At 41.5% G+C, this 24,202-nt stretch overlaps 2 protein-coding genes across 15 annotated transcripts in view; one reads left to right on the forward strand and one right to left on the reverse strand.

Annotated features, from left to right (window-relative positions):
- tenm2a (teneurin transmembrane protein 2a) overlaps positions 1-24,202 on the forward strand; it is a 215,081-nt gene that overhangs the window by 72,808 nt on the left and 118,071 nt on the right. For 8 of the 13 annotated variants that reach the window (XM_052057305.1, XM_052057300.1, XM_052057313.1 and 5 more), the window contains one exon: positions 12,787-12,837. The exons of the other annotated variants lie outside the window; for them this stretch is intronic. In XM_052057305.1, coding sequence (XP_051913265.1) covers positions 12,787-12,837 — 51 coding nt within the window. The remainder of the gene's footprint in view (positions 1-12,786; positions 12,838-24,202) is intronic. 13 annotated transcript variants of the gene reach the window in all.
- cnot7 (CCR4-NOT transcription complex, subunit 7) overlaps positions 1-24,202 on the reverse strand; it is a 256,938-nt gene that overhangs the window by 72,467 nt on the left and 160,269 nt on the right. The gene's annotated exons all lie outside the window — the stretch shown is intronic.

Consider the following 24,202-nt stretch of genomic DNA (forward strand, 5'->3'; position numbering starts at 1 on the left):
TGGGCGTGGGGGGAAGCATAGTATATAGTATAAATACTGTATGGCAGGGGTCGGGAACCTTTCTGACTAAAAGAGCCACAAAAGCAAAATATTTGGAAATGTATTATATTACTCACTTAATGTGAATGGTTTTCTGTTCATCACGATTGCTAAAAATCCAGCAAAAGTAGCGGAATTATAGTCAACTTGCCGAGTCCATACGCAGAATTGCTGCTGGCTAGCTTGCACCCTGTTCAGTAGCTTGCACGCTTTCCTTTCTGATGTCTCTCGCAGGGTATTTTGATGTGAACGTAACATGGCGTGTGTCAAAATGTCGCTTTACATTCGACCGTTTCACGATGGTATTTTGTCATTGCAAATCAGACACACTGCAGAACCTGTTCTCTCCACAAAGGCGAATCCTTCGGTTCATTCGTCCTGAAGTCTTCCATACTAGTCATCTTTTTTCTTTTCGCCATTTTATTCATTTCGGATTAGCTTTGAGCTAATGACCGAGCGGGTTGATTCAATAGGGGGCGTTTACCAGTTTCCGCAGCAGCGGCCAACGTAGGCCAGTACTATCCAATCAAAATTGCTCCTGGAGCCAACTGAAGCCCTGAACCGGAAATGAGCAGTAAAAAAATTGATCGAAGGATTAAACAAGCGGGAATATTTTGTTTTATCTGCAAGACAGTTGCAATCATCAAAAGAGCCAGATATGGCTTACGAGCCATCGGTTCCCGACCCCTGCTGTATGGACACACATTGTCAGCATAGCACTGCTGAGAGCAGGGCAAAAATATAATTATGTTATTTCTAAAAGGGAGCAAACCAATAGTAATTCAACTGTAACCAGGACTGGGTTTCAAAAAAAGATTCATCAATTTGTTTTGAGTTTCCTTTGCATAGCCTGATACCGATTCATAAAACCTTATATGGATATTTTTATATCATGAGTTTGCAGTGTGTTTGTCACTATATTTACATAGTTTGCCCTGTGGTTGGAATTGATTTAAATTGTCATTTATTTTTAGCAGGCCATGTTCAATAAAACATGCATGATTAATTAAAATGCATGATTAATTTGGCTCAATGTCTTCCATATGAAAGTAAAATTGGAACTGCGTGAATTGAAAATCAATCAAAATAAATTGTGAATCAAAGTGAGCCCTTGTGATAAAAATACAGTCGATATCCAGACCTTACTGTTGCTGTGTAGCAACTGACTCCGGAACTTTCTATGACGACAGTGAACTTTGTCTGTCCCTGTGGGCAAGGTGACCACATCAGTGACATCACAGTGCAGTGTGATCTGTATACATCTGTGAGCAAAGTTTTCATAAATTTGTGTTGGATAGAACCTCATGCAATTTTTCATTTGGCAGTGGAAAAATGTGTTGGCCAATGTTCCATTCTAATTAGGGATCAAATGGCTCACGGTTTTCTGATACCCGATGACTATAGAGTTTGAAATGGTAAGTATTACCGTTTAAATCATCGTTGCTGCTATATTTAGCCAAGTGTGTGTGTGTGTGTGTGTGTGTGTGTGTGTGTGTGTGTGTGTGTGTGTGTGTGTGTGTGTGTGTATGCATGTGTTCATGTGCGCGTGCACAGCCACTTAAAGGAGCAAGCGACAAAGTAATGCCCATTTTGTTCTCTGTGTTCACTTTTTACATTTACACTCAGTGTACTCAGGTCCAGTGGCTCATGGCGTTGGGCCTGACTACTGGAGGGATCAAAGGCAAACAGGAAAGCTAGATAAAAGTGAGCGGCGTGTGCGTGAGTGTGTCTGGTAAAGCCACTTGCTCAACTACTTAGTTGCTTTGAGAAATAAGAAACACCCCACCGCTACTCCTGCATCTTGGTCCAAACATAACATCTGACACTGATGGCACTTCAAAGTGTTCAGAAGTACGATCTGAATCCCGCAGGCCTAAATAAAATGACTGTTTCATTTTCCCTGGCTCCAGGTACGTGTGGGTATGAATCTCGCTCATATGTGTGAAGCAGGAGCTACAAGAGTGTCAAAAAAGCAGGGGGAGGATCTGAGAATCTAATAATAGATATTGACTGAGGCAGACAGAGAAACATCATAAACACAAGCTAACAAATCAAAAAGATGGTGATGTGCCAAAACGCCAAGTTGCACTTCTCTCATCTCACAGCGTCCCTAATAAGCTTCCAAAGTCTTGCTTCCTCTTCTCCTCTTCATCATCACCCCCTCCACCTCCTTTTTCATCTTGCAAGCTTCTCCCTCTGTCTTCTTGTGTCTCACGCTGTGTGTCTCAGCAGCTACTATCTGTGCAGCATGCTGGCATGACTGACAGGTGTCAATTTAAAGGTCTAGGTTTCCTCCTCCCCACCCCAAGGCGGGCATCTTTGTGTGGTTGAGTGTGCATGTGTGCGTGATTGTGGCTCTTACGTACCAAAATAGAAACAATGACAGATATCAGATCAATCACGTTTGTGCTTCTGCTCGTCTTACTGTTTGCAGAACACCTGACTGTTGATTGCAAACTAAATGTTGCCACACAGCTTCCTTGAGATTATGTAGTACTGACATGTATGTTTTTCTTAGTATTTCTAAAATGATCTGTATGACAAAGAGTCAAATGTATCAATTTAGAGTTTTTGTAAGATTAAATTGAGGCACTCGCTGTCTCAAATGGCTACAATTTCATGACACACACACACACACAAACACACACACACACACACACACACACAGGAGTAAAAGAAAGAAATAAAGAAAAAATAGTTATTGAATGCAATGACAGTTAAAGTCAATGCCCAATGTTGTTTCAAATGTCGGCGTGACGTGACTGAATCAAAGTATTCAATGACATCCTCAGTATAAAACCCTGATAAAGAGAAAGTGAATCCTGCACTCAATCAACGACTCCAATTTGGGTGGTCTGCTTTGTGCTGAAAGCACTGCCATAGAAGATTGAACAGAATTTGAAGGGCTGGCTTGGCCCAGCATGTGAACATGTCAAATGTTGAATCCCACACAGTGTCAGAATGAAAAGTGAGTTGAAAAAAAATTGTGTGTCGAGAAGCTATCATTTCTCCAGGTTCTGCATGACTTTACTTCTACCAAAGTTGTGAAGTCTGTGATGAATGAAACGTGTTGATAACAAATTAAAGCGTGTGATGCGGAAGTAAAAAAATAGGTTTACATCAAGTGTCGGGTGCCTTTGCCACTCTCACCACAATTAACACCAAAAGACTGGAAAGAGGAAGCACTAAACTAAGTAGTTTACAGAACTTTGTGTGTGCTTTATATTTGTAGTGATTCATTGTAATCAAGCCTGTTGATGAAGATATCCTCTTCGCCTAAATGGGTAAAAATGTCAGTAGCTGATTATTTTTTATTAATATGCATCGATTCAGTGAAATGATTATTAAAAAAAATAAACAATGAAACATGAAAGCACATGAAATCAGATTTTTGCGAGAAGTGCCGACGTGCCTCCAGAGCAGCCGCCCGTGCCAGGCCGGGCGGTGGGGCCACACGGGAGGAGGAGAGGTCAGCGGGGAGAGGCCCCGTCCAATCTGCCGTGCACTCACTTCGCAGTTCTGGCACACGCATTTTCTAACAGTCCTTCTTCATTCGTGCTTCTTCTGTGCACTAGGTATCGACATTTATCACTGACACTTTAAAATCTGGGCGGACCGGTGGTTGACTGGTGTCGACCTCACGGTGTAGAAGTGCAGGGTAGAATTCCGGCTCCAGCCTTCCTGTGTGAAGTTTGCATGTTCTTCCCATGCCTGCGTGGATTTTCTCCAGGTATGAATGTGAATGGTGAATGTGAGCGCGGATGGTTGTTCGTCTTCTTATGCGCTGTGATTGGCTGTCAACCAGTTCAGGGTGTCCCCCGCCTGCAGCCCAAAGACATCTGTGATCGGTTCTTGCACACCCCCACGACCCGTGTGAGGATAAGCGGATCGAAAAATGGATGGATGGATTTTAAAATCTGAATGATTTCAGGAGAACTGTAATGTGCGACTTGATTCTTGGTTATCGATGCCCGACCCTCATAATACAAGAAGAAGCAGTAGTGGGAATCATTATCATCCTCATCATCATAACACCATGATGTTTTTAGTGATGAATTTATTTACTTCAAGAATGGTAAAGTAGATACATTTTTCAATGAGTTACCCAAATGCAGGTCAAACATTCCAAAATTTTTCCTACCTTCAACTTTACTGTCAAGTATTAGATCTTGACACTTCACTTTTATAGCATCTTCCAGACGCTATTAAAATAAAGCGAATCGAACGTTGACTTGGCAGAGCTGATAGAAGTTCAATTTGTGGAAGCACCATGGTGAGACAAACAAATATGTGTGTGAAGAGCAGCATCAGGAGATTTCATTTTGCCAATGTAGAACCAAAGATTTACTGCCCTACTCTGCACTGCCTCATAAAATGCCCGCTTGGAAACACAAGCAGGAGAAAGAGAGCTTGTAAATTCCCACAGTTGCGCCTGATGTCCCCATTCAAACAGCATCGATCAGAAGGAAAAAATGATTAAAACACGCATAAGATGAAATAAGACCAAGCTTTGGCATTGATTTATACCTGCCACGCAGTGCAGCTTTTACAGCTGTGCTCCACAGTCCACTGCTTTGTGGTTGTCTACCAGGGTCCACCCATATGCCCTGCATTTCTATTTCATTAAACACAAGGCCTGAACATTCAATTCAACATTGCCCTCTGTCAACGGCGGCAAGTTTTCACTCATATCCCCGTTGGATTACTGAATGCAGAAGTTAAGGAATATATGGTGAATTAGAATCAATATTTACCCCCATTTAATTTTGGTCTTTTTCTTCATTTTTAATAATCGTGGTTCATGTTTCTTTACTAGCTGCAATATACAGATATTGTAACACGTAGATTTGTCCAGCCCAGGTGTGGCCATCTCTGATCTTTGAGGGCCACTAACACTCGAATTCAAATGATCAGGTTTGATATCAGGTTTTCCAGAGCTTGCTGAGGAGCGAGGTCGAGACCCCATTTGAGTCTTGAGTCTTTTGCAAGACTCAAGTTTGAAAACACGTTTTCAACACCAAATTAATTTTTATACAGAAAATAATTACAGCACATCTGAAACAAATGATTATAACAATATATTTGAGACAAAAAGCATGTTATTTTGCGTGATTCAAATCTTAATATCTGAACATTTAAATATGTAAACTAAAGTGCAATCACATTCGTAAATGAATGGCTTCTGGTTTTTGAAATGTAAATTACATCATAACTTCTCATCAGCTGCAGGTTAACCTGGCCGATCTTCGACCCGCTTTTCTCCAGATTGTTGCTATGCTTCTCCATTTTCTGTTATCTCTTCTATTATTTTCTTCTCTTTTCTTTCTTACCGCTATTTTTTCTTCTTCGTACTACTGCTAATTGTATTTTTATTCTTCGTGACAGGGGTTCACTTTGGCCTGGGGAGTCAAGTTCAGCATTCGCTTCAATGATATCTGGCGCCATCTAGCGTCGTGAATGGGTATAATGTTGAGACCCCGAATATAAGACGAACCCCACTTTTTCAGTCGTATTTCAATGCAAACCACCCCCCCCCCCCAAAAATGTCTTGTATTCGGGCCAATACGGTATGTTGACATCTTCAACATCCTCGTCAGAATGTATCACCAGTCATATTATTTCCCACACAAGTCCACTGTATATCAGGACATGCGGGTTCATCTGTACCCCATTTCCTTGCCGAAAAGATTGTGTTGAGAGATGATCATTTCCATGATTTTTAGATTTCGGAGGGAAATGCAGTGAGTGGCTCAGATTGACAATTTTTAGACAAAAGACCTCACAAGACAGAAGTCAGCAAGTTGGGTCAATAAGGGCACGGAGGGAACAGAGAGAAACGTTTCCACCTTTGTTGAGACACAGAAGAAAATGATAGATGTTGTGAAAAAGTCTCACTTTCATTCCAAGAGGATGTGTAATGTCTAATGGTACAAATAAATGTATTTGCGCTATGCACCATGAATCATAGAGTGTTGTGGTCGCCACCATATTAATATCTGTCATCATGTCATATCATATCTGTTGCTACCGCGTACGTTTGACATAACACATGTTGAAGTTAGCATCTTAGTTCATTAGAGAGCAGAAATGAATTTGGGAATTTGTAATATGCCTTGAGCTCATGTAATTATTGCTTAGGCTAAGTACTTAGTGACTGCTTCTGTCCATGGAAGTATGAGCGTCGTCAGCGCATTTGCAAAAAAACGCACAGCAAGTTTTATCCACTTTTGTTTCGTTTAGGTAAGCATTTAAGGTACTTCAGAGAACCTCAACATTTCTTTGAAGAACCTAATGAAATACAAATTTCAATATGGATAATACCTCAATTTCTGAGCAAAGATACAATTATGTTCCCAACATAACCTGAGATCGTTATTTCTGGAATATTCAAACTCCAACTTGAGTGGTGAGAAGAACAGAAGAAGAAGGGGAGTTTGGTAAAAAGCCACAAAAGACACATGTACCCACAATTTGAATGTGTAAGGGCCGCTGTCAGCTGTGGGCTGCTGAAGGATGGAAGAGAGCCAACAGTTTAATGCATGGCAACATTCTGTCTATTTTTTTATACTGTACTTCCACACCTTTTAAGTAGAGAAGCTCAGCACCAAAGTGCCAGCTGAATAAGCTGAATGGAGCAGTCAGTTTGCCACAGAAGGGTGCAACCAGCAAATCAAATCATACCAGCGTATAATACGTGAGTCCAAATCAAAATCAGCTTTCAAAATCATGATTTTGGGGGGGGACGTCATATACACAGGAGTGAGTCATACTCAATACATGATGGTAGAGAGAGATGTTGGGGTGGAGTGTTTGACATTGTTACTAAAGGCGTAATATTTCAATGCCCACATCTATGTATCCACTGTGAAGTCAGACATTTGTTGCCAGTGTTTCCAGTTTTTTTTTTTAATACAACTGATTAAGCTGCACAATCCCCGTCCACTAATTAGAAAAGCAAACAGGCAGATACTAAGCTTTTAATTATCAGTGGCTTTTGTTTGGCAACTGCAGCAAATGTTTTTAAAATGAATACATATGGTGCTGCTGCCATTTCTTATTTTACCGTGACAATATTTGTCTTTGAACCCATTCCCATCCAATCCTTACGTATGTCCTTGATTGTGTGAAGTAAATTACATGAGGATATACAAAACTGCCCTTATATAAAGGGATACGTGTGATATCTATGACCTTTGCAGAAGTAAAAAGTTAATCTTTTGTCTATAATAAATTTGACATCTTCATTATTTTTCATGTACTTTTAATCACTTAAAATGCTTTTAAAAATGACATAGCTGGCCGCCATGTTCATGAAACATGTGTGTCAACGTTGGACTAGACTGCAGACTGATATACTCATACAGAGCGACACCAGATCTATAGCATTATATAAGAATGAAACCATATCGTTTCCAGCCAATATTAAGAAGTAAGTCTGGCAAGTGAGATTCTACTTTTGATGGACAAACTACATTGGAGAATGGGTAAGATGACACACATGGACAATGTTCTCCTACCTTCCGTGCTTTAGGATTTGAATGCTGCTTTGGTCACATGTCTCAGTGGCTGAATATACGAGCACAAACTCGGCTCACATTACGGGCATAACGTCCAGAAGGCAGGAGGTTTGAGCGAACGCAAGTCATCCGTGGGGTACTTAAGCTCATCTCCCACTACTTGCTTGTTAAAAATATTCGGCACACCGTTTGCTTTTAATGTCACTTGCGCGGCATGTCTCATCTCCCACTGTAGATCACTTCTTGTGCTTGCCTCCTTACTCTTGTACACACCAGAGGCTCAACAAAACAGTAAGTGTAAGTACATTTTGGGGAAAAAATTGTGGAATAACATTCCAGTGTGCACCTTGTTTGCTGTTTCAAATTTTCGCTATGCATTATGGCATTTGTTTTTCTTTGTGTCTTCCTTGTTGTCCATTGTGTGCCGAGCGGTTAATTGCACGGGTTACGGCTCGTTGGATCCAACATAGATGTGCATCTGTGTTGAAAATATTCCCAGCAAAGGGAAATGAATAATATCGAGGTATATTTTTCAGCACTTACACATTTTTATAAGTTAAACTAATAGTTTAAGCTGCACATGTAAATTGAATGAATTCTTCCTTTAATTTTCCTATCAACCACTACCTTTAAAGTTTAAATTGGATTGTCAGGGTGCCAGATGTTGCACATGCCACCCAGTTGCTTGATGCTCCTAAATCTTGGTTTATTACTCACTGGGTTTACAAAGAAAGACACCCGTTATGGTTGCACACACTTTGGTCCGGGCTGGCCGAATCAGACTGGCATGCTGATTAGCTGCCTTCAGACAATGTTTCTCTCCGTCTTCCCTTTCTGGCTCAATCTTTCCATCTGCTTTGCAAGATAATAAATCATAAGCAAGCATTGTGACGTGCGTGACGGGATGTATTAATCTCATAATTACAGAATGAAAAGGTGGTGCTAAATTTAGTCGGGCCGTTCTGTCCAACCCTTCTTTCATCTGAGCATGCTTAGTTACCTGATTGGCCATCATTGCTTACTTCCTGGCAAGCTAAAACTTTTCAACGTGGTGACCGTCTCTGGGTCTCACAGTTTAAAAAACAAATATATACTCACAATCTACAATGTTACAGTGTACGTTTGCAAAAGTGAAGTCTGCCTGTGTGTTGTCCAGTGATTTTCTTGTGACCAGCCTAGGCCTTTTTAACATTTTTTTCCAAATCGGCTCAATTGAACTCAACTCTGCTATATTTAAAGAACATAACATAAAAAAACCACTGCTGTATACAAAATGCTGTACATGGAGCAAAAATAATCCATACAACAATGAACGATAAAACAATAAATTAATAACGAAAGACAGGAGAAAGCACAAAAATAGTCAAACTAAAAATCTAATCTCATGCTGAGTCAAAAGCCAAAGAATAAAAAAGAGTTTTATCATTAGTTTTAAAGATGGGCAGCCAGGGGGTCTGCCTAATGTTTGCGGGGAGGTCATTCCAAAGCGAGGGACCAGCAACAGAAAAGGCTCGATTCCCTCTGAATCTCCATGTAGTCCTTGGTACCTCTAATAGTGTCTGCTCCGTTGACTCAAGACACCGGGCAGATGTGTTGAGGCAGAGGTGCTCTGAGAGGTAAGGCAGAGTGAGTCCATTTCAAATTTGGTTTTCATTTGAAAACCAAAACCATATTTTCCGCACTAAAATGTGCACTGGATTATGAGGCACAGCTTCAATGAATGGCCTATTTTGTAATTTTTTTCATATATTGGGCGCACCGCATTATAAGATGCAATATACAATGCATACACGAGATGGAGCTCCGCTCAAGGAAACCCCGATCAGATGTCAGTGAAACATATTTAATAAAGCAGCGACACAGTTCACTTAACCAACAGCCAGCTATAACATTGCCTCATTAATGTTGAACTCTCTTGCCGCTGCTCTATTTCCATGTTCAACTGCGTAACCGATCACCTTAACTTTGAACTCTGCGTTGTCAGCATGTCTCAAGCAAGGAGCCATTTTGGGGTCGAAATATTACCGTAATGACCATACACAAGACGCATCGGATTTTAAGGCACACTGAGTTTTTAAGAAAATGGAAGGCTTTTAGGTGCACTTTTTAGTGCGGAAAATATGGTCATATAATCCTAAAAAGAACTGTGAAATGTATTGGGAGCCAGTGAAGGGATGCCAGTCGAAGTGATGTGCTCCCTCTTACAAGTACCTGTCAGGAGGCGAGCAGCAGAATTTTGGACCGACTGGAGATGCTTAATGAAGGATTGGCTGACTCCAAAGTAAAGTGCAGCACTTTAATTCAACCGAGATGTGACAAAGGCATGAATTACTGTTTCAAAGTGTTGTTGAGAAAGCAGAGGCTTTATTTTACCCAGCTGCCTGAGCTGAACTTCAGCTTACCCACCCATCTTTCCACCAGTAACACAGTTGCCTGTGCTACCTGTCCGTCAAATTCAAGAAGCACTGATATTGTTGGATTGATGGGCTGAAGACCAACACTGTCACCTCAAGGTCTCAGCCTATCTGTGGGGGTGCGTTGGAAAGGTTCGCGCTTTAGGGTCTGAATGACTTTTCAGAGAACAACGCAGGGTGAAAACGCCTTGACAATGGTTAACGGAATTAGTAGCTTGTGATGAATGGTGTGTAAGAACAGCACTGGCAGCCTGCTTTTGCAAACACTCACACACCTGTTTGTGGATGCTTGTGTGTGTGAATGTGCCTTCGTACTACACATGGGACACAGGACTTTTTCCAGTGTATTGCAACAAGTGCGCTAAACGGACCTACGCATGCATGCAGCATGCCTATATGCATGTCGGTCTTAAAGAGAAGTCAATGTTCAGTATATATCCTGCGGTCAGGGTCAGTCCTCAACATACTGATCACAAGGCTTACCCTGTGCCCCTGTTTAGATATGCACAAATATCTTCCAGTTTTTTTTTTCTTTTCTTGTAGGTGCTGTAAATGACCACGTTTCACAATGGCCTGTCAAGTCCAATAGTGGTGCTTTGAATGATTTTTTCATTCCTCAGGCAACGTTTTTATTGCAGATCGTTTCTAGTGATTATGGCTGTTTAAAAATGTGGTGTGAGGAAGAACTATTTATTCGAAAATACTTTTTTTAGTACAGCCTAACTTATTTGGGCTTGATTGAACAAAATGTTTGTTCATGCAAAAACAGGAGCTAACCTGTTTGTTCACGCAAAAGCTGATCTAGAAATTGAGCGTGCCTAAGAATGTGTCTGCCAAAAACACGCAAGTGCAACACACTTCACTTTACACGTTCGGGACTAGTATTAAAATGTTAGATCAATCCAACATGCAACGTGATTGATCAAACCTGAGATGAATTGCGATGGCTGATGTTATGTCTTTAGATAACATGGTTGAAAGGAAGAAGCAAATGGAACAGCTATGCATAACTGCACTGAGGAGGCACAAGCAAAATGAGAACCGACAGGTAGATCGTATCTTTTTGTAATTGTACAAATAACAAATAAAAAAAGTGTGACGTCTTCTATTCAGCAATGCAATTTTGGAGCTTCCAAAAAAATCTAAGCCTGACTTGTAGCCATTCAGGAGTCATGCCTTATGATTTGATTAAATACTCCTGTCAACTCTCGATTTCAGCGCACTTGTTAAACCCAACGTTCTGCAATATTAGGGCTGTCAGCTCTTTATTTATTTATTTGTGGATGGCGATAATGACGTCTGCCTTTTATATACTGTATATATAATGTACTAGCTGGTTCGGCGCCCTCCGGGCGGCTCATCAGCTAGTTCCTGCGGAAGGCTGGTAAGGTGGTGGTTCGCCGCCCTCCGGGCGGCTCATCAGCTAGTTCCTGCGGAAGGCTGGTAAGGTGGGCCTTCGGCCCACAAAAGTGTTGTTGCTTGGTTCAACTTTTTGTTCATCTTCATTGCTTATCGCGAAAATAAAGAGATGTTTAGCTCTACTAAATAACTAACAATTTCATTGCAATACTTGTGGGTAGACAACATTTTTTCGCTAAGATGCCCGCGCGATCGTAGTGAGCCACTGCCTGAGCGGCGCAGTGGCGGCGCGCAGTGGCGGCGCGCAGCGGCGCGGTGAAGTAAGTACGTTTTGAAAAGGGACAGACGGAAGGACAGACCGCGTGCGGGACGACGCGCAATATATATATAGATGTGTGTGTGACAGACAGACAGAGGTATTCTCCTGCATCCAACAAAATCACAAGCACTAATAATTGCCCATATGTTAAGACTGCTGCACAGTCTACTGACAGCACACCAATCCATCAAACCTCGACTTTAAGCTTGGTCATATATCACAAAGCAGGCTTTAGAGAGCCTTGCAGTGAAACTCCTATTGCACTCTTTTCCCCCCAGAAGTTAATGCTAGAGGAAGTCAGGAACTCCTAATTTATTGAGTCAGCAGAATGGTGGTGACTTTTACGCTCCGCTGTATGTCCCTTGGTGCTCACTGATCTCACTCTGAGTTGATGTGCTTTCTAAACGGCTTGCAAAAATACTATTGACGGTTGACCATGGAACATTTAACAAGGACAGAATATCTGACAAAGGAGGCTTGGTGTTTGTATATTCGGGAGAGGCAATTTTAATTGTGATCCAAAAAGGAAACGTATACATGAACAATGAATGAAGAGAGAAGTGCAGTCGGATGAAGGACGGTTTGAACATCAAGTTCAAGATGACCAACGTCAACCATTACAGTGGTTTGTGACTAATTGGCAGCATGAAGTCGTGATAATCATCAGGTAAATGCAGCCCCCGGCCTAGTGATATATTATTGTCGCCGGACATTTTACTCGATGACTGCTACGCTGCTGCTGTAATGGAAAATTTTGTGGGCTTTAATGGCCTCTCATGTCATCATCAGATATACCAGAGAGCAAGACGATCAGAGACAGAGCGAGAGAAGAAAAATGAGAGTCCTCCAGTCAATTATGAGTAATCGTATTTACCTCTGCATGGTGCTAAAAGTTTTAGCCGACTGAAGTTTAACGGTGCATTGTAGGAGAGATTTCTGTTCAGAAAGTACATGAAAGAGATGTTGTCTGTGGCTGTTTTGATTCCTTTTAAATACATTTAAGTGGAGCATTCTTTGTTGTTCAGTTGCAATTTCGTTTTCATTATTTTCCACTCATAGGGTTTCATCCTGTCTTGATTTCTCATAATGTTTTTTGTTTCTTTTTCTTTTTTCCCCCCCTCTATTCCTTCCTCTCCAGCTTATCTAGATGATGAGGAGAATGACGATCCATTTGGAGACTATGTGATCAGTAAGTCATGACTGCTAATCGCCTGCCTTAAAATACCCAGCCAACCCCTAGGTTTATCTATGTTCATTATGTGGTTGTCTTTCCTGTGATGTTGTGCCTCTGTAATTGACTCCTTTTGTCTGTTTATATAGTTGATACCTGGATAATAGAGCCAGTTGCACAGCGTGTAATAGCTTTTATCTGGGCTCGAAATGGGAACATAACATTATCCTCCAGTCTGTTGAAAAGCCTTTTTGGATATGATAATCGCTCATATTGTTATAATTGTCCTAAAATTCACATCTCTACAGCACTTTCGACATTGTGCCATTACATTTCGTTCAGATGCCTCACCGAGGGAAGATCTGTGGATTTCAACAAGATGATAAAAACATTTTGTTTCACAAATGTTGTACTATGACTACTCTTGAAAATAATTCATTTATACATTCTTCATTTTCCGATCCACTTTATCCTCATAACGGTCGCGGGGGGTGCTGGAGCCAATCCCAGCTGTCTTCGTGCAGTAGGCGGACACCCTGAACCAGTCGCCAGCCAATTGCAGGGCACACTCACACCTAATAATATAGAGTGTTCAATCAACCTGCCATGCATGTTTTTTAAATGTGGGAGGAAACCGGAGTACCTGGAGAAAACCCACAAAGGCACGGGCAGAACATGCAAACTCCACACAGGAAGGCCGGACCCAGGATCGAACTCACAACCTCTGCGCTGTGAGGTCGACGGGCTAACCACAGGCACATACTATAGAGGTGAACAGAACAACACAACTTAGTGCATTACATAGCTGGTTTGTTTCATAGTGTTTAAGGTAATCATAAATTGTTCTGCCTCCTCTGATTCTTGTTTCTACCATACTTCACTTAAATTAAGTCACTTTGTATTGGTACACATGCCTGACTTGTCTACGGGCAACATGGGATCAATTCCCACTCTGTGACGATGGTCTGCCTTTCCGCCCAAAGTTAGCTGGCATCAGCTCCAGCACCCCCCACCCCCAACCCTGATCTTGTTCAGGATAAGCCTTGTTAAAAATGGATGAATGGATGAAAACTTTGCTTCTGTGTCATGTTACAGACTTTTTGTGCAACCGTGAGACTGCTTGTCTCAGTTTGAGTACTGAAGTGGATTTGCAAGTAGTTATGCAGATTTGGTGAAACAGAGTCACGTGACAACGCTCGGGGCAGGGGTCTCACTGTAGATCGTGTAAGCACTGATAGATGAAAACAATAGTAGTTAGCAGAATGTAGCTCAGTTTAATGACGTAAACGAAGCATTTCTTCTCCAATATGAAATTCAAGTCAAAAAAAATGTATGCAGCATTATCCAAAATGTTACTTCAGTGTTTGTTGCATGCTTTGTCTCACCGATTTTCATTTTGATTTATGTGCTGCAAAAACATCCGGGCATAGATGAATCTTTTTCTGAGAAAGAAAATCCCAGTTTCTCCCCATTGCACAGATGCGTCTGACTTCTCTGTCTCATTTACTTGTTTCATTATTCAAATAATTAAGAACAAAAAATATAAAGAAAAAGTTTTTACATGAACCCTGAGATGCGTGGAGAGAGCAGCGGTAATATTTTTTTCTGACTTCAAATTAAGAGGTTGTTTTTGTAATTTTCAGAAGGAACAGTTCTCATGCTGTCACTTTATTGCTCCAAAAGACAAATAAAATGAAATTAGAATCTGTGTCATCATTAATAAAAGAAAATGAAATGTGTTTTTTTTTTATTTCAGAAACTCTAGTCTGGGTTTTTTAATGTAATTTATTTATTTTTTATTTTTTTAAGTATCCTGTTTTTCAGAATAATTACAACAGATGGATAGGTGTTTTTTGTTGTTTGTTTGTTTTTTTCACCCCGAAAATTAGAGGACGGTTGCTCGGGTGATAGAGGGCTGAGTCGGGAGAGAAAATAGAGAGTAGAGAATAAGGCTGAGGTTTTATAGCTTCCAAAAAAATAAGGGATGAAGAGAAAGGATAGAGTTAAAATCAGATGATAGAAAGAGGATCAATTTGTGTGGGTAAGATTTTCGTAGACTCAGCCATAGGAAGGAGAGTAATGGATAAAAAGGTGGGGGTGAACGGGTATAAGGAGGAGGAATGATTGAGAGTATGATTGAGATTTAACAGTGCAGTTAAAGCGATGGCTGCGGATTAACATTCAGTGACTGTCTGCGAGCGACTGGATTATCTCTGAAATCCTGCCATGCGCTATGGGGAGTCCAGCACTGCCAGGGGGATTGAGACCTATACCGCCAGGCCGCTCGCTGTATATGTGTGTCTCGGTTGAGGTGTGGCAGGTGGAATGAGACCAAGATTGCAGCTCCCTCACCAAGCCGCGTTCTAAGTAGCTTGATATATCTGCCCCATAGGTGTCACAAAGAGGAAGTGGCGGAGCTCTTTTTATTTATATATTCTTTTCCTTTTTTAAATTTGTAATGGCCCTCAGTTCACACTGGTTTACCACCCGGACTCCATTTTAATACTATGTTGTAAAAGGTTAAAATTCTATAATCACTGATAATAACTGAGCACATTTAACTTCAGACAGAATTGGGGAGGAGGCAATAAGTAGCTCCACACAGAGTTTTAATCCATATCGATCTGTGCCCCATGCTGTTTAATCGAATAGAGCCCAGTGCTGTGGGGCCCCACACAGTGTGGTGAGGCGAGGCTTGCCGTCGCCTCGTGGTATGTACTGTGCTGTCCCCTGTTGATTTGAAATGGCCAGAGAGAGTGGCATTGCTTGAAACATAACACTATGATATGGACAAAGATCTACCAGAAGCTATTAATGAATTTATCAATTAGGGATTGGGTAAATTCCCCCTTGATCTCCTTGATTCTTAATTCTTTGCAAGGTGTCCCATTAGGCAGTGTGGGTGTCCCGCCGAGACATTTTAGACATTTTGTTACAGCATGTTTAAGATGAGTTGAAAAAGTGAGAGGCTTGACCTCACCCCATCAAATATTGCAGCCTCTGGCTTTACGGCTTCTGATTATTGATACACGGACAAAATATGCAAAATGCCTCACAATATTGAATTGTCCCAGAAGACCATGTGCACCCATGAAAACCCATTAACACTTGACCGGGTGTCTCAATACTCATTTTTCACATTTACCGTACATCTCGATGTGTTATGGATGTCATCAAAGGCCAATTTTGTTCACAAATATAGGTGCAAATTGCTTCCCCGCTTTATCTGCTACTGCTGGCGTATTATTTGCTTACTCAATTACGGTTGGGCAGTTTCGTGTTACACTGCTATTCCTGTTGATATGGCATCTAAATGCTAATTATCAGTGTCTTCGTTGCACTACCACATTGTAAGTGGTAACTTCAAATGTCCACACCCAAACTGCTGAGCCACTTGCTAAGAAAAAAAACAACGTTTTGCACCAGTTTTACAATGGGAAAGGTACAAAGAGTCTCCTGGGAGTCCAGTCATAGCTATATCCATATAGACTGTTATTAGAGAGATGCATAAATGAACTGGAAGCTGCATATGCATCCTGCCCCTCATGATACACCGAGCTGGTCATTTTCTTAAGAGGAACACGGTCAGCAAAGTCCACTCTTGTGTGTCACCCTTGCGTATTAGATATGAAAATGAATCTTTCTCCAACTGTCCTTTCCACTGTGCGACCCAACTAACAGTCCTTGGGTGACCGGTGGCATTTCACTCTTATAAATCCATGAAGTCATCCTTGCTGTTCAGTCACAGCGTGGATGCCAAACAAAGAAATGGGTTCCAATTTAAAAACAGCAGGGGGGGAAAAAGCAAACAAAAATGGCTACACTCATGTCAATACTTCTCTTCAAACCATTTTGTCTCCACTCAATACTCACTCTAATAGCTTGACTTTGTTTTTGCAGACACTCAGATAGATGGGAAGAGAATAGATGAGTTAATCCATTTTTTTCCTAGTCTTTAACCCCTGATTGTGAAAACACATCACATTAGATGCTTAATGCTCAGAGCTGACTAATCATCAGATAAGTATCTGAGTGTCGTCACCTTGACCAAATTCAAAGAGAAGCTTGCATTTCATCTGTTTTTAAATCTTTGCTAAGCCCTTTTCTTGGCTGGAAATAAAATGCTGAGATACAGTATATCGTCATTTACTGCTCGTGTCAACTTTTCAAATAGGCTATATTGTCCATATTGCTCCTTCTCGCTCCATTAAAAGCTTTGGCCATTGTACAGTGGCCCGTCTGTCCAGACAGTTGCAATCATTAGCAAAACCCAGTCACCTTTAAAATCGGATCAATGGGTCAGTGTTTGTTTGCCCAAGCCTGTTTTTCAGTGATCCTTTGCAAAGTCATAGCTATTTATTTAAGGGCAGAAAACAATAACTCACCATAATCAATAACAATGCATGCAGTTCAAACGTCCCTAGTTGATCTTTGCGACAAGCCAATCAAGGGCCTCTAAATGGGAATCAGCAACAAAAGGATAGTCTCTTCTTCCCCACTTGAAAACCATGCAGACAAAGCATCTTTTATCAGATGGCATTTGCATTTTTGAACAGAACTGCTATTTTCCAAAGAACGGCCACAACAGGACTCTGAAACAACAAATAAGTCAAATAAGCAGTCAAATAAGTACTTGACCAGCATCGAAAATCTAATGAAATAAACTATATGAAGATTAGCTTAGCTCGGAACTGTTGTGCTACCTTCTGTAAATACCTCAAGAGCCCTCAAATTTGTGTTCTCAGATGTTGGCAGGAGCTTTCTTTTGGGTTGCATTGGAACTGATTTGTCAGGGCATGATAAGTGATGTAAATTTGTTAAGGTGTAGCCTTTAAGCTTCTTGCTATCAATCGTTAACCTTGCACACATACCTAGTTGGAACCAGATAGGACTGGGAAGTGACATACTGCCATTTGGGTGACTTAATACTTCCTGAACCACCTTCCTGTGTGGGGGCTGTTCAGGAGTATCATGAATAGGAACTTTTTTGGACAGATTAGACCAGTGGTGCCCAAACTCTTTGGACCAAAAGATCGATTTTCGATCAACCAACCTCCAGCGATCGACCCGTTACGGCGCACTCGCACTACCGGTCGATCACGATCGACATAATAGGCACCCTGAATTAGACGTTGTTTCGCATCTGGCAGAATTAGCTTCCACGGTTGTCTCCCCATCATTCTGTCATTCATTAAATAGTTCAACTGAGAATATGCTGTCTTCTGGAAGTTATATACAATTGCGAGCATGAGAGATAAAAGGACCGGGTGAAGGTTAACCGAAAAGTTCTCAAACAGGCGTAATGCAGCTTCTTTTCGACTCTATTGTATTGTAGAATCACGAACGTAGCTTCACTACTGAATAGTAATTTTTACGTTGAAAGCAGTGACGTGAACACAATGCACCGGAAAAAATCGAGTTAAACTAATCATGGCACTACATCTGACACTGTTACTACCCGACATCGATGAGGTGATGTGGACTAATCCAAAACAAATGGTTCAAAACAGTAGCATGAGGTCACTCACTGAGAGACAAACACAAAGCCAAACACAAAGACAGAGCGAGAGGACAAAGAAGAAACCAGCATTGTCGCAGCTTGTCTACGTGTTCTTTCAATTTTATTTCAGTTTCAAATCCTTTGTATCGTGTCAAATTTATTTTTCTCAGTTGTCACATTTCCCCCCCTTCAACTTCACCCTACGTTTTTACCTTTTCAGGGACGAACTGGGAATTTTCTTACTCCAAAAGCAGTACTCATTTATTTTTAGTTTTATTTTTTTTTTACATTTAGGTAGCTTTTATTTGCTCTTGACAACAGTTTGCTATTCGTTTCTCTGTATTTTCTGTTTTCAAAAGACATCTGAGGAGACAGATAAGCTATGCCTGGATCTATCATTCAAAAATGAGAGGGTTTATTGTTAGCACTCAAGGAAGCTATCACGAGAGGTCAACAGTTGGCTTTTTGAAATCTAGTCTGATTATGGGATAGTAAGAAATTATAAAAATGGTGTCACTATCCAAATATGTGGACCTGACTGATTAAATCATAACAGCGTGTATGTGATATTAGCCCCCACCAAACCGTCTCTCTCTCTCTCTCTCTCACTCTCTCTCACACACACAAACCAGTTCGCAATTAGGCCTGAGTGTTCTTGACTCTGTGCGTTAAGGACCTTTCGAAAGATTGCTGCTGTGGGATGAAAGAGGTATGAAAATTGAGAGATTACTCACTCTTCCTGGTTCACCCACACACCTGCGTCCAAATTCGCCCCGTACCCTGATCTATGTCATGTGATTAAAAACAAAATCCCAATTTGTGTTTTCAGGCCCACACATCGAGCTCTAAGTTTAGAGTGGAATTCGATCTGTGGCTCTCTCTTATAATCGAGTCGTTACCTCTTACAGTATCCACACAAAAAATAAAAATAAAAAATATATACAGTATATAAATGAAATACAGTACACCCTCCACAGAGGCCATGTGTTAGGAGGATGATAGAGGGTTGGCAGTTCACAGACACACAGCAGAGGCTCATCCTGCACGGCAAATGTGTTGAAGGTGAATTGCTCTCTCTCTCGTGCTCCCTTGCTCTCCGTCTGTCTTTCTCGCTTACACATCCACACAGGCTGCACACGCAGTCACACACAAACACACTCGCACACATATTTATCTGATCTGGTTACCAAAATCAAAGAGAAAAAACATTAAGGCCCTCTAAACATTAATGACACGGCAGAAACCAGTGTACGGTGTGTGGGGTTTGGTTTTCATCATTTAAATAGTTTTCATAAGCGGTCAAGTGTTTTTGCCGCAATTAAAATTTGGAACACCTGTGAATACGGTCACAAAGTCACAGATGTAGCGCCGAATCAAACATTACATGTCTTATCACCTGGCCCTTCAGAACCAACAATATGCATGAGATGCATATATGCAACTTATTTGCTGCATATTGCATTCTATACTATGTACAGTTCTTTTTCTGAAACATTTATTTTGTGCATGCAACACTTTGTTTTTTCTTTTCTATCCCCCACCGCCCCCACCACACACAATTTTGCTGATGCAGACTGCAAATGTCCCCAGTGTGGGACAAATAAAGGTTATCTTATCTTACACAATTTCAGGAATAGGCCATAGTAAAGATATAGATCCCTCCATCAATCCATTATCTGAGCCGCTTATCCTCACGAGGGTCGCGGGCATGTTGGAGCCTCTCCGACCTGTCTTCGGGCAATAGGTGGGGTACATCCAATCAACCATTCGTGCTCACAATCACAAGTAGGGACAATTTAGAGTGTTCCACAACCTGCAATGGATGTTTTAGGAATGTGGGAGGAAATCAAAGTACCCGGAGAAAACCCAGGCAGGCACGGGGAGAACATGCACACTCCACACAGGAAGGACGGAGCAGGAATCCAACCCTGCACCACACTGTGAGGCAGACGCACTAATGAGTAGACCACCGGGTTGCCCAAATTTTAAAATGTCAGTGCTAAATTTCGATACATAGTGCACAGAAGAAGCACGAATGAAGAAGGACCGTTAGAAAATATGTGTGTCTGTAACACTGCGACTGCCAACTATCCAGATGACCAGCGTCCCACCGATAATACCGGTAATAATAATAAGAAGAATAACCATCATCATAATCATGATGTGTCCTGCCAAATGTCTAAATCAAAAACAATGGCATTAATCAAACACGTACACGGACCGCGGAATCTGTCTGCCTGTGCCCCGATCAAAATCGTATCACACCACCACCAACTTACACTTGTTCCTAGGGGCGTAAAATGTAGTCCACCTTCAGCCACCAAACTGTCAGGTGTGCCGAGGACATTAAAAAGAAAACTGCCGGAACACCCAGCCTGGAGCACTGCTGTCTGCAAAATTACCCAAGTATGTAAACGAGGCTTGAACCAGAATGAAAATCAAAATATGACCGTTTTGTTCTCCGTTTTCGAATATAGAGCTCACATCGTTGTCTTAACCATAACACAGTATTAGAAATACTCGAGCGATTTAACCTGTACCTTTACTCACTGGATTGTGTAAAGCTCTATCTTAGCCGTGATGGATGAATCGAGGTAGAGCCGAAGTGGACGAGGTTGACAGACAGACAACGGTGCATGAAAATGATTGATATGATGAAAAATGAGTGATCTGCTCATCTTGGGTAAAAATTGAGCTGTGCATGGAGAGATAAATTGATGTTTTTATTTTATGGAAAGTTTCTGTGGAGCTGTTTTCACTGATGACTGAGCTTTAAAGCATCACACTCATCAAGCGGGCGCCTATCACATGCCTGTCCAGATTTGTGCACACATGTTTTGCACTCACTCACCTTCTTCACCTTGAGAGTCGCCGACTTCAAATTCAGTATTGATTCAAAAAGTAGCTGCTCTCCGCATGGGGGGGTCATCAAGTGGACCACATTCATGTAATGCCACTTGTGTTCTAGCTTTCATGTTAGTGCGTGTGTGTCATGAAACAGCATTTTCTCTTGACAAAATTGGTTGGCCCCTCTGCCCTTCAGAGTCATTTGGAATTCATCTGGAAACCTGACCCTGACAGTTATTTGTTTTTCCTCTCCAGAGAGCAGCAGAGAAAGGGGGAGAGAGGTTCATCAGAAAAAAAACTGAGACATATGAGAGATGACATAGGAAGATTGTCTTTAGGAAAACAGGATTGCTGAACTCAACACATCTCTTTATTTCTAAACAAAAAGCGGACTGCATCGATTCCAATAACGGTGTTTGTGCTCTTGTCTCTTGTAATGCTTGAGAGGAATGAAATGATGTTATGATCAGAAAATAGTCTAGTCGTAAGTATCGTATACTTTGCAGTTAAAGTGACATCCTGTGCATGTTTTCAATTTAGAGCTGCCTCTTTCAAGTAAGCGACTGTATACCCTGTCCCAAATAGGCCCGCAGTACTGCTGGGTCAGTGGTAGACTTGCTTTCATGACAGTGACAAACAGGGCTTTAGCTTAGGCGTTGTTAGTTGAGTAGTTTCTATCTGTGGAAGCAGAGCCCATGCACAGTGTATGTGCAGATGGGTAGGGCAGGGGTAAAAGAAGGCCCACAAATAACTTCTGCCAACGCGTGGGCAACATGAACGAGCAATCATTTCTGTGCAGCCAGCAAAACCCATGCGGCTCTGCTTACCTTTTGGTTTTGGTTTGTTCAGAAACTTCATGAGGGTCTACAGTTGTCATGAAAATGAGACCCACTGTTAGGTAACAGTGGGACAGAAGTGCCAAACAGCTTGTTCTCAGTCACGTTTTCGGAAATAGGCAGATAACAAACGATGGACTTGATTGTTTAATTTCACACTTGATGGTCTAGGGCAGGCACTCCAGGGAGACAAGCCATTAAAAAGTAGTTTCCACCACGTGTTTCCTTTAAAGATCTGTTTAAATAAATCTTTGTTGCAGCAAAAATTCAGCGTGTGACTGCATAAACATCTTACCTAGTAAATGCTCCCTGGCCACAACAAACTGTAAATAACCAAAACGGTACTGTATATACATTCACATTTTTCATGAAATAGAAATATCCAGTGTTCTTCGAATTGTCAATTTGCCATTGCTGTGTCGCACGTAAATGCGACACAGCAAATGCAGGCGGTGTGCGCCTTGCATGTTTTTCACAAAAAAATGCAAAGTTATGTGGTTGTTTTCATATTGAATCGATCCGGTGTACACAGTATTATGAAATGAAGACAAATGAAACCTGCTGCTCTGAGCAAGAGGCTGGAGGAAGGACGCTGAGAGGAAAAAGAAAAAAAAACATGCGAGCGCAACCGCTATAAGAGAACAGCACGAGAGTCATAGGTGAAGGGAGAGCGGGAGGAGAGAGATGAGAAAGCCGTGATTGGATAAATGGGGAGACAGGAAAAGTGTCAGGGGAAAGGTGCAACCCTATTTTTATACATCTCCTTTTGGGAGTGCCTTCTCTCCTCGTGTATCATAATGTCAGAAACGCTCAAACACATTTGTGGCCCTTTTTTCACCCCTCTCACTTTCTCCCATTGTTCGAGTTGATCTCATACTTGTGTTATGTTTTTGTGCATTTCACGTTTTATTGGGAATTCAAGCGTGTCTAATTGGAAGGAATTAATGTTGTGTGATCTACAAGGCTCGCACATTGAAATTACTTATCGACTAAAGATAACTATTTGGAGCATGCACAATTCATTCAGACAGTGAGCTCACACAAATTTGCACACCCACTACCCCCATCCCTCCCCGTGCAGCCCTCCTCTCCATGACCGAATTCTCCTCTCCCAGGTTGTCTGTTTGTCTTGTGTGTTTAAAGCAGCTCCTCCATCCTTAGTTGGTGAAACAAACACATTATAATCTCAAAATTCACTTTTGCGTGTCTATTGGTTTTGTCTCTCCAAATGACTAAAAATGATGTTTAGCTATGAGGGAAAACTTTTCTTTCGGCTTTGAATTTGTGTATCTTTCATGTCGAGAAGCATTTCACACGGTCTTTTCATTTGTTTGCACTGTGCTGTTTACTTAGCCGTGACAGGTTTGTTGCGGCGATGCTTGTTGGAGTCTGATTTAAAATCCCGATAGAGAGTTTTATCATCCTTAGAGGGCAGAAAATACAAAATTACAAGGCCATCAATTCTTCTGTTTGATCTTGCTTACCATTTCTCAGGCCTTCTTGAGCCTGACAATCCAGGCTTTTTATTTATTGGCCCCCCCATAGGCTTACCAATTCTGTGATGTTGGGAGGTCATTTGTCGCCATGTTAGAGCTCCGATGTCCCCTGCTTGTCCTATTGATTCCTCCAAACTCTGCCTCTCATTATCAGCACCATGCATTGGTCTGAACTGCATTTGTGGTGTTTCTGTCCAATTGACCAGTGGTTTGATGCATACAACTCTTGCCGACAGGGCGTAGTGTTCAGAAAACAAAAACGAGGGAGGAAAGTTGCTGATTCTTCCCGAAACTAACAAAAAGTATGTTCAAATGATATTTACTCAGCATGGATGGCAATTTTCCGCGGCTACGCGGAAATCCGCCGTTTTATTTCTTAAATTGATACATTTTTGTGCATCGTCTAATTCCGTTGAGAACATTTTAGGGGGGGGGGGGTCAGGTACCTTATCGTCGAGTTTTCACGAGCTCTCCCGATCAGTCTTTCCATCTTCCGATTGTAAACACACTGCGAATGGACGTGTATGATGTCTTACTTGTTGTGATTGGTCGCTATATCGGCAAATGCAAATCACAACCAATCCGTGTTCGCCTTCCTAAACGCCTTTCCCCCGAATGCCGAATGTTATCGAGACTCGCGACGAAGCTAATGTGCGTCAGATAGATCTGAAAAACATGTTTTGATGGGACTGGTTGGATAGAAA

This window comes from Hippocampus zosterae, chromosome 1 (genome assembly GCF_025434085.1).
Source record: "Hippocampus zosterae strain Florida chromosome 1, ASM2543408v3, whole genome shotgun sequence".
NCBI lineage: Eukaryota > Metazoa > Chordata > Actinopteri > Syngnathiformes > Syngnathidae > Hippocampus > Hippocampus zosterae.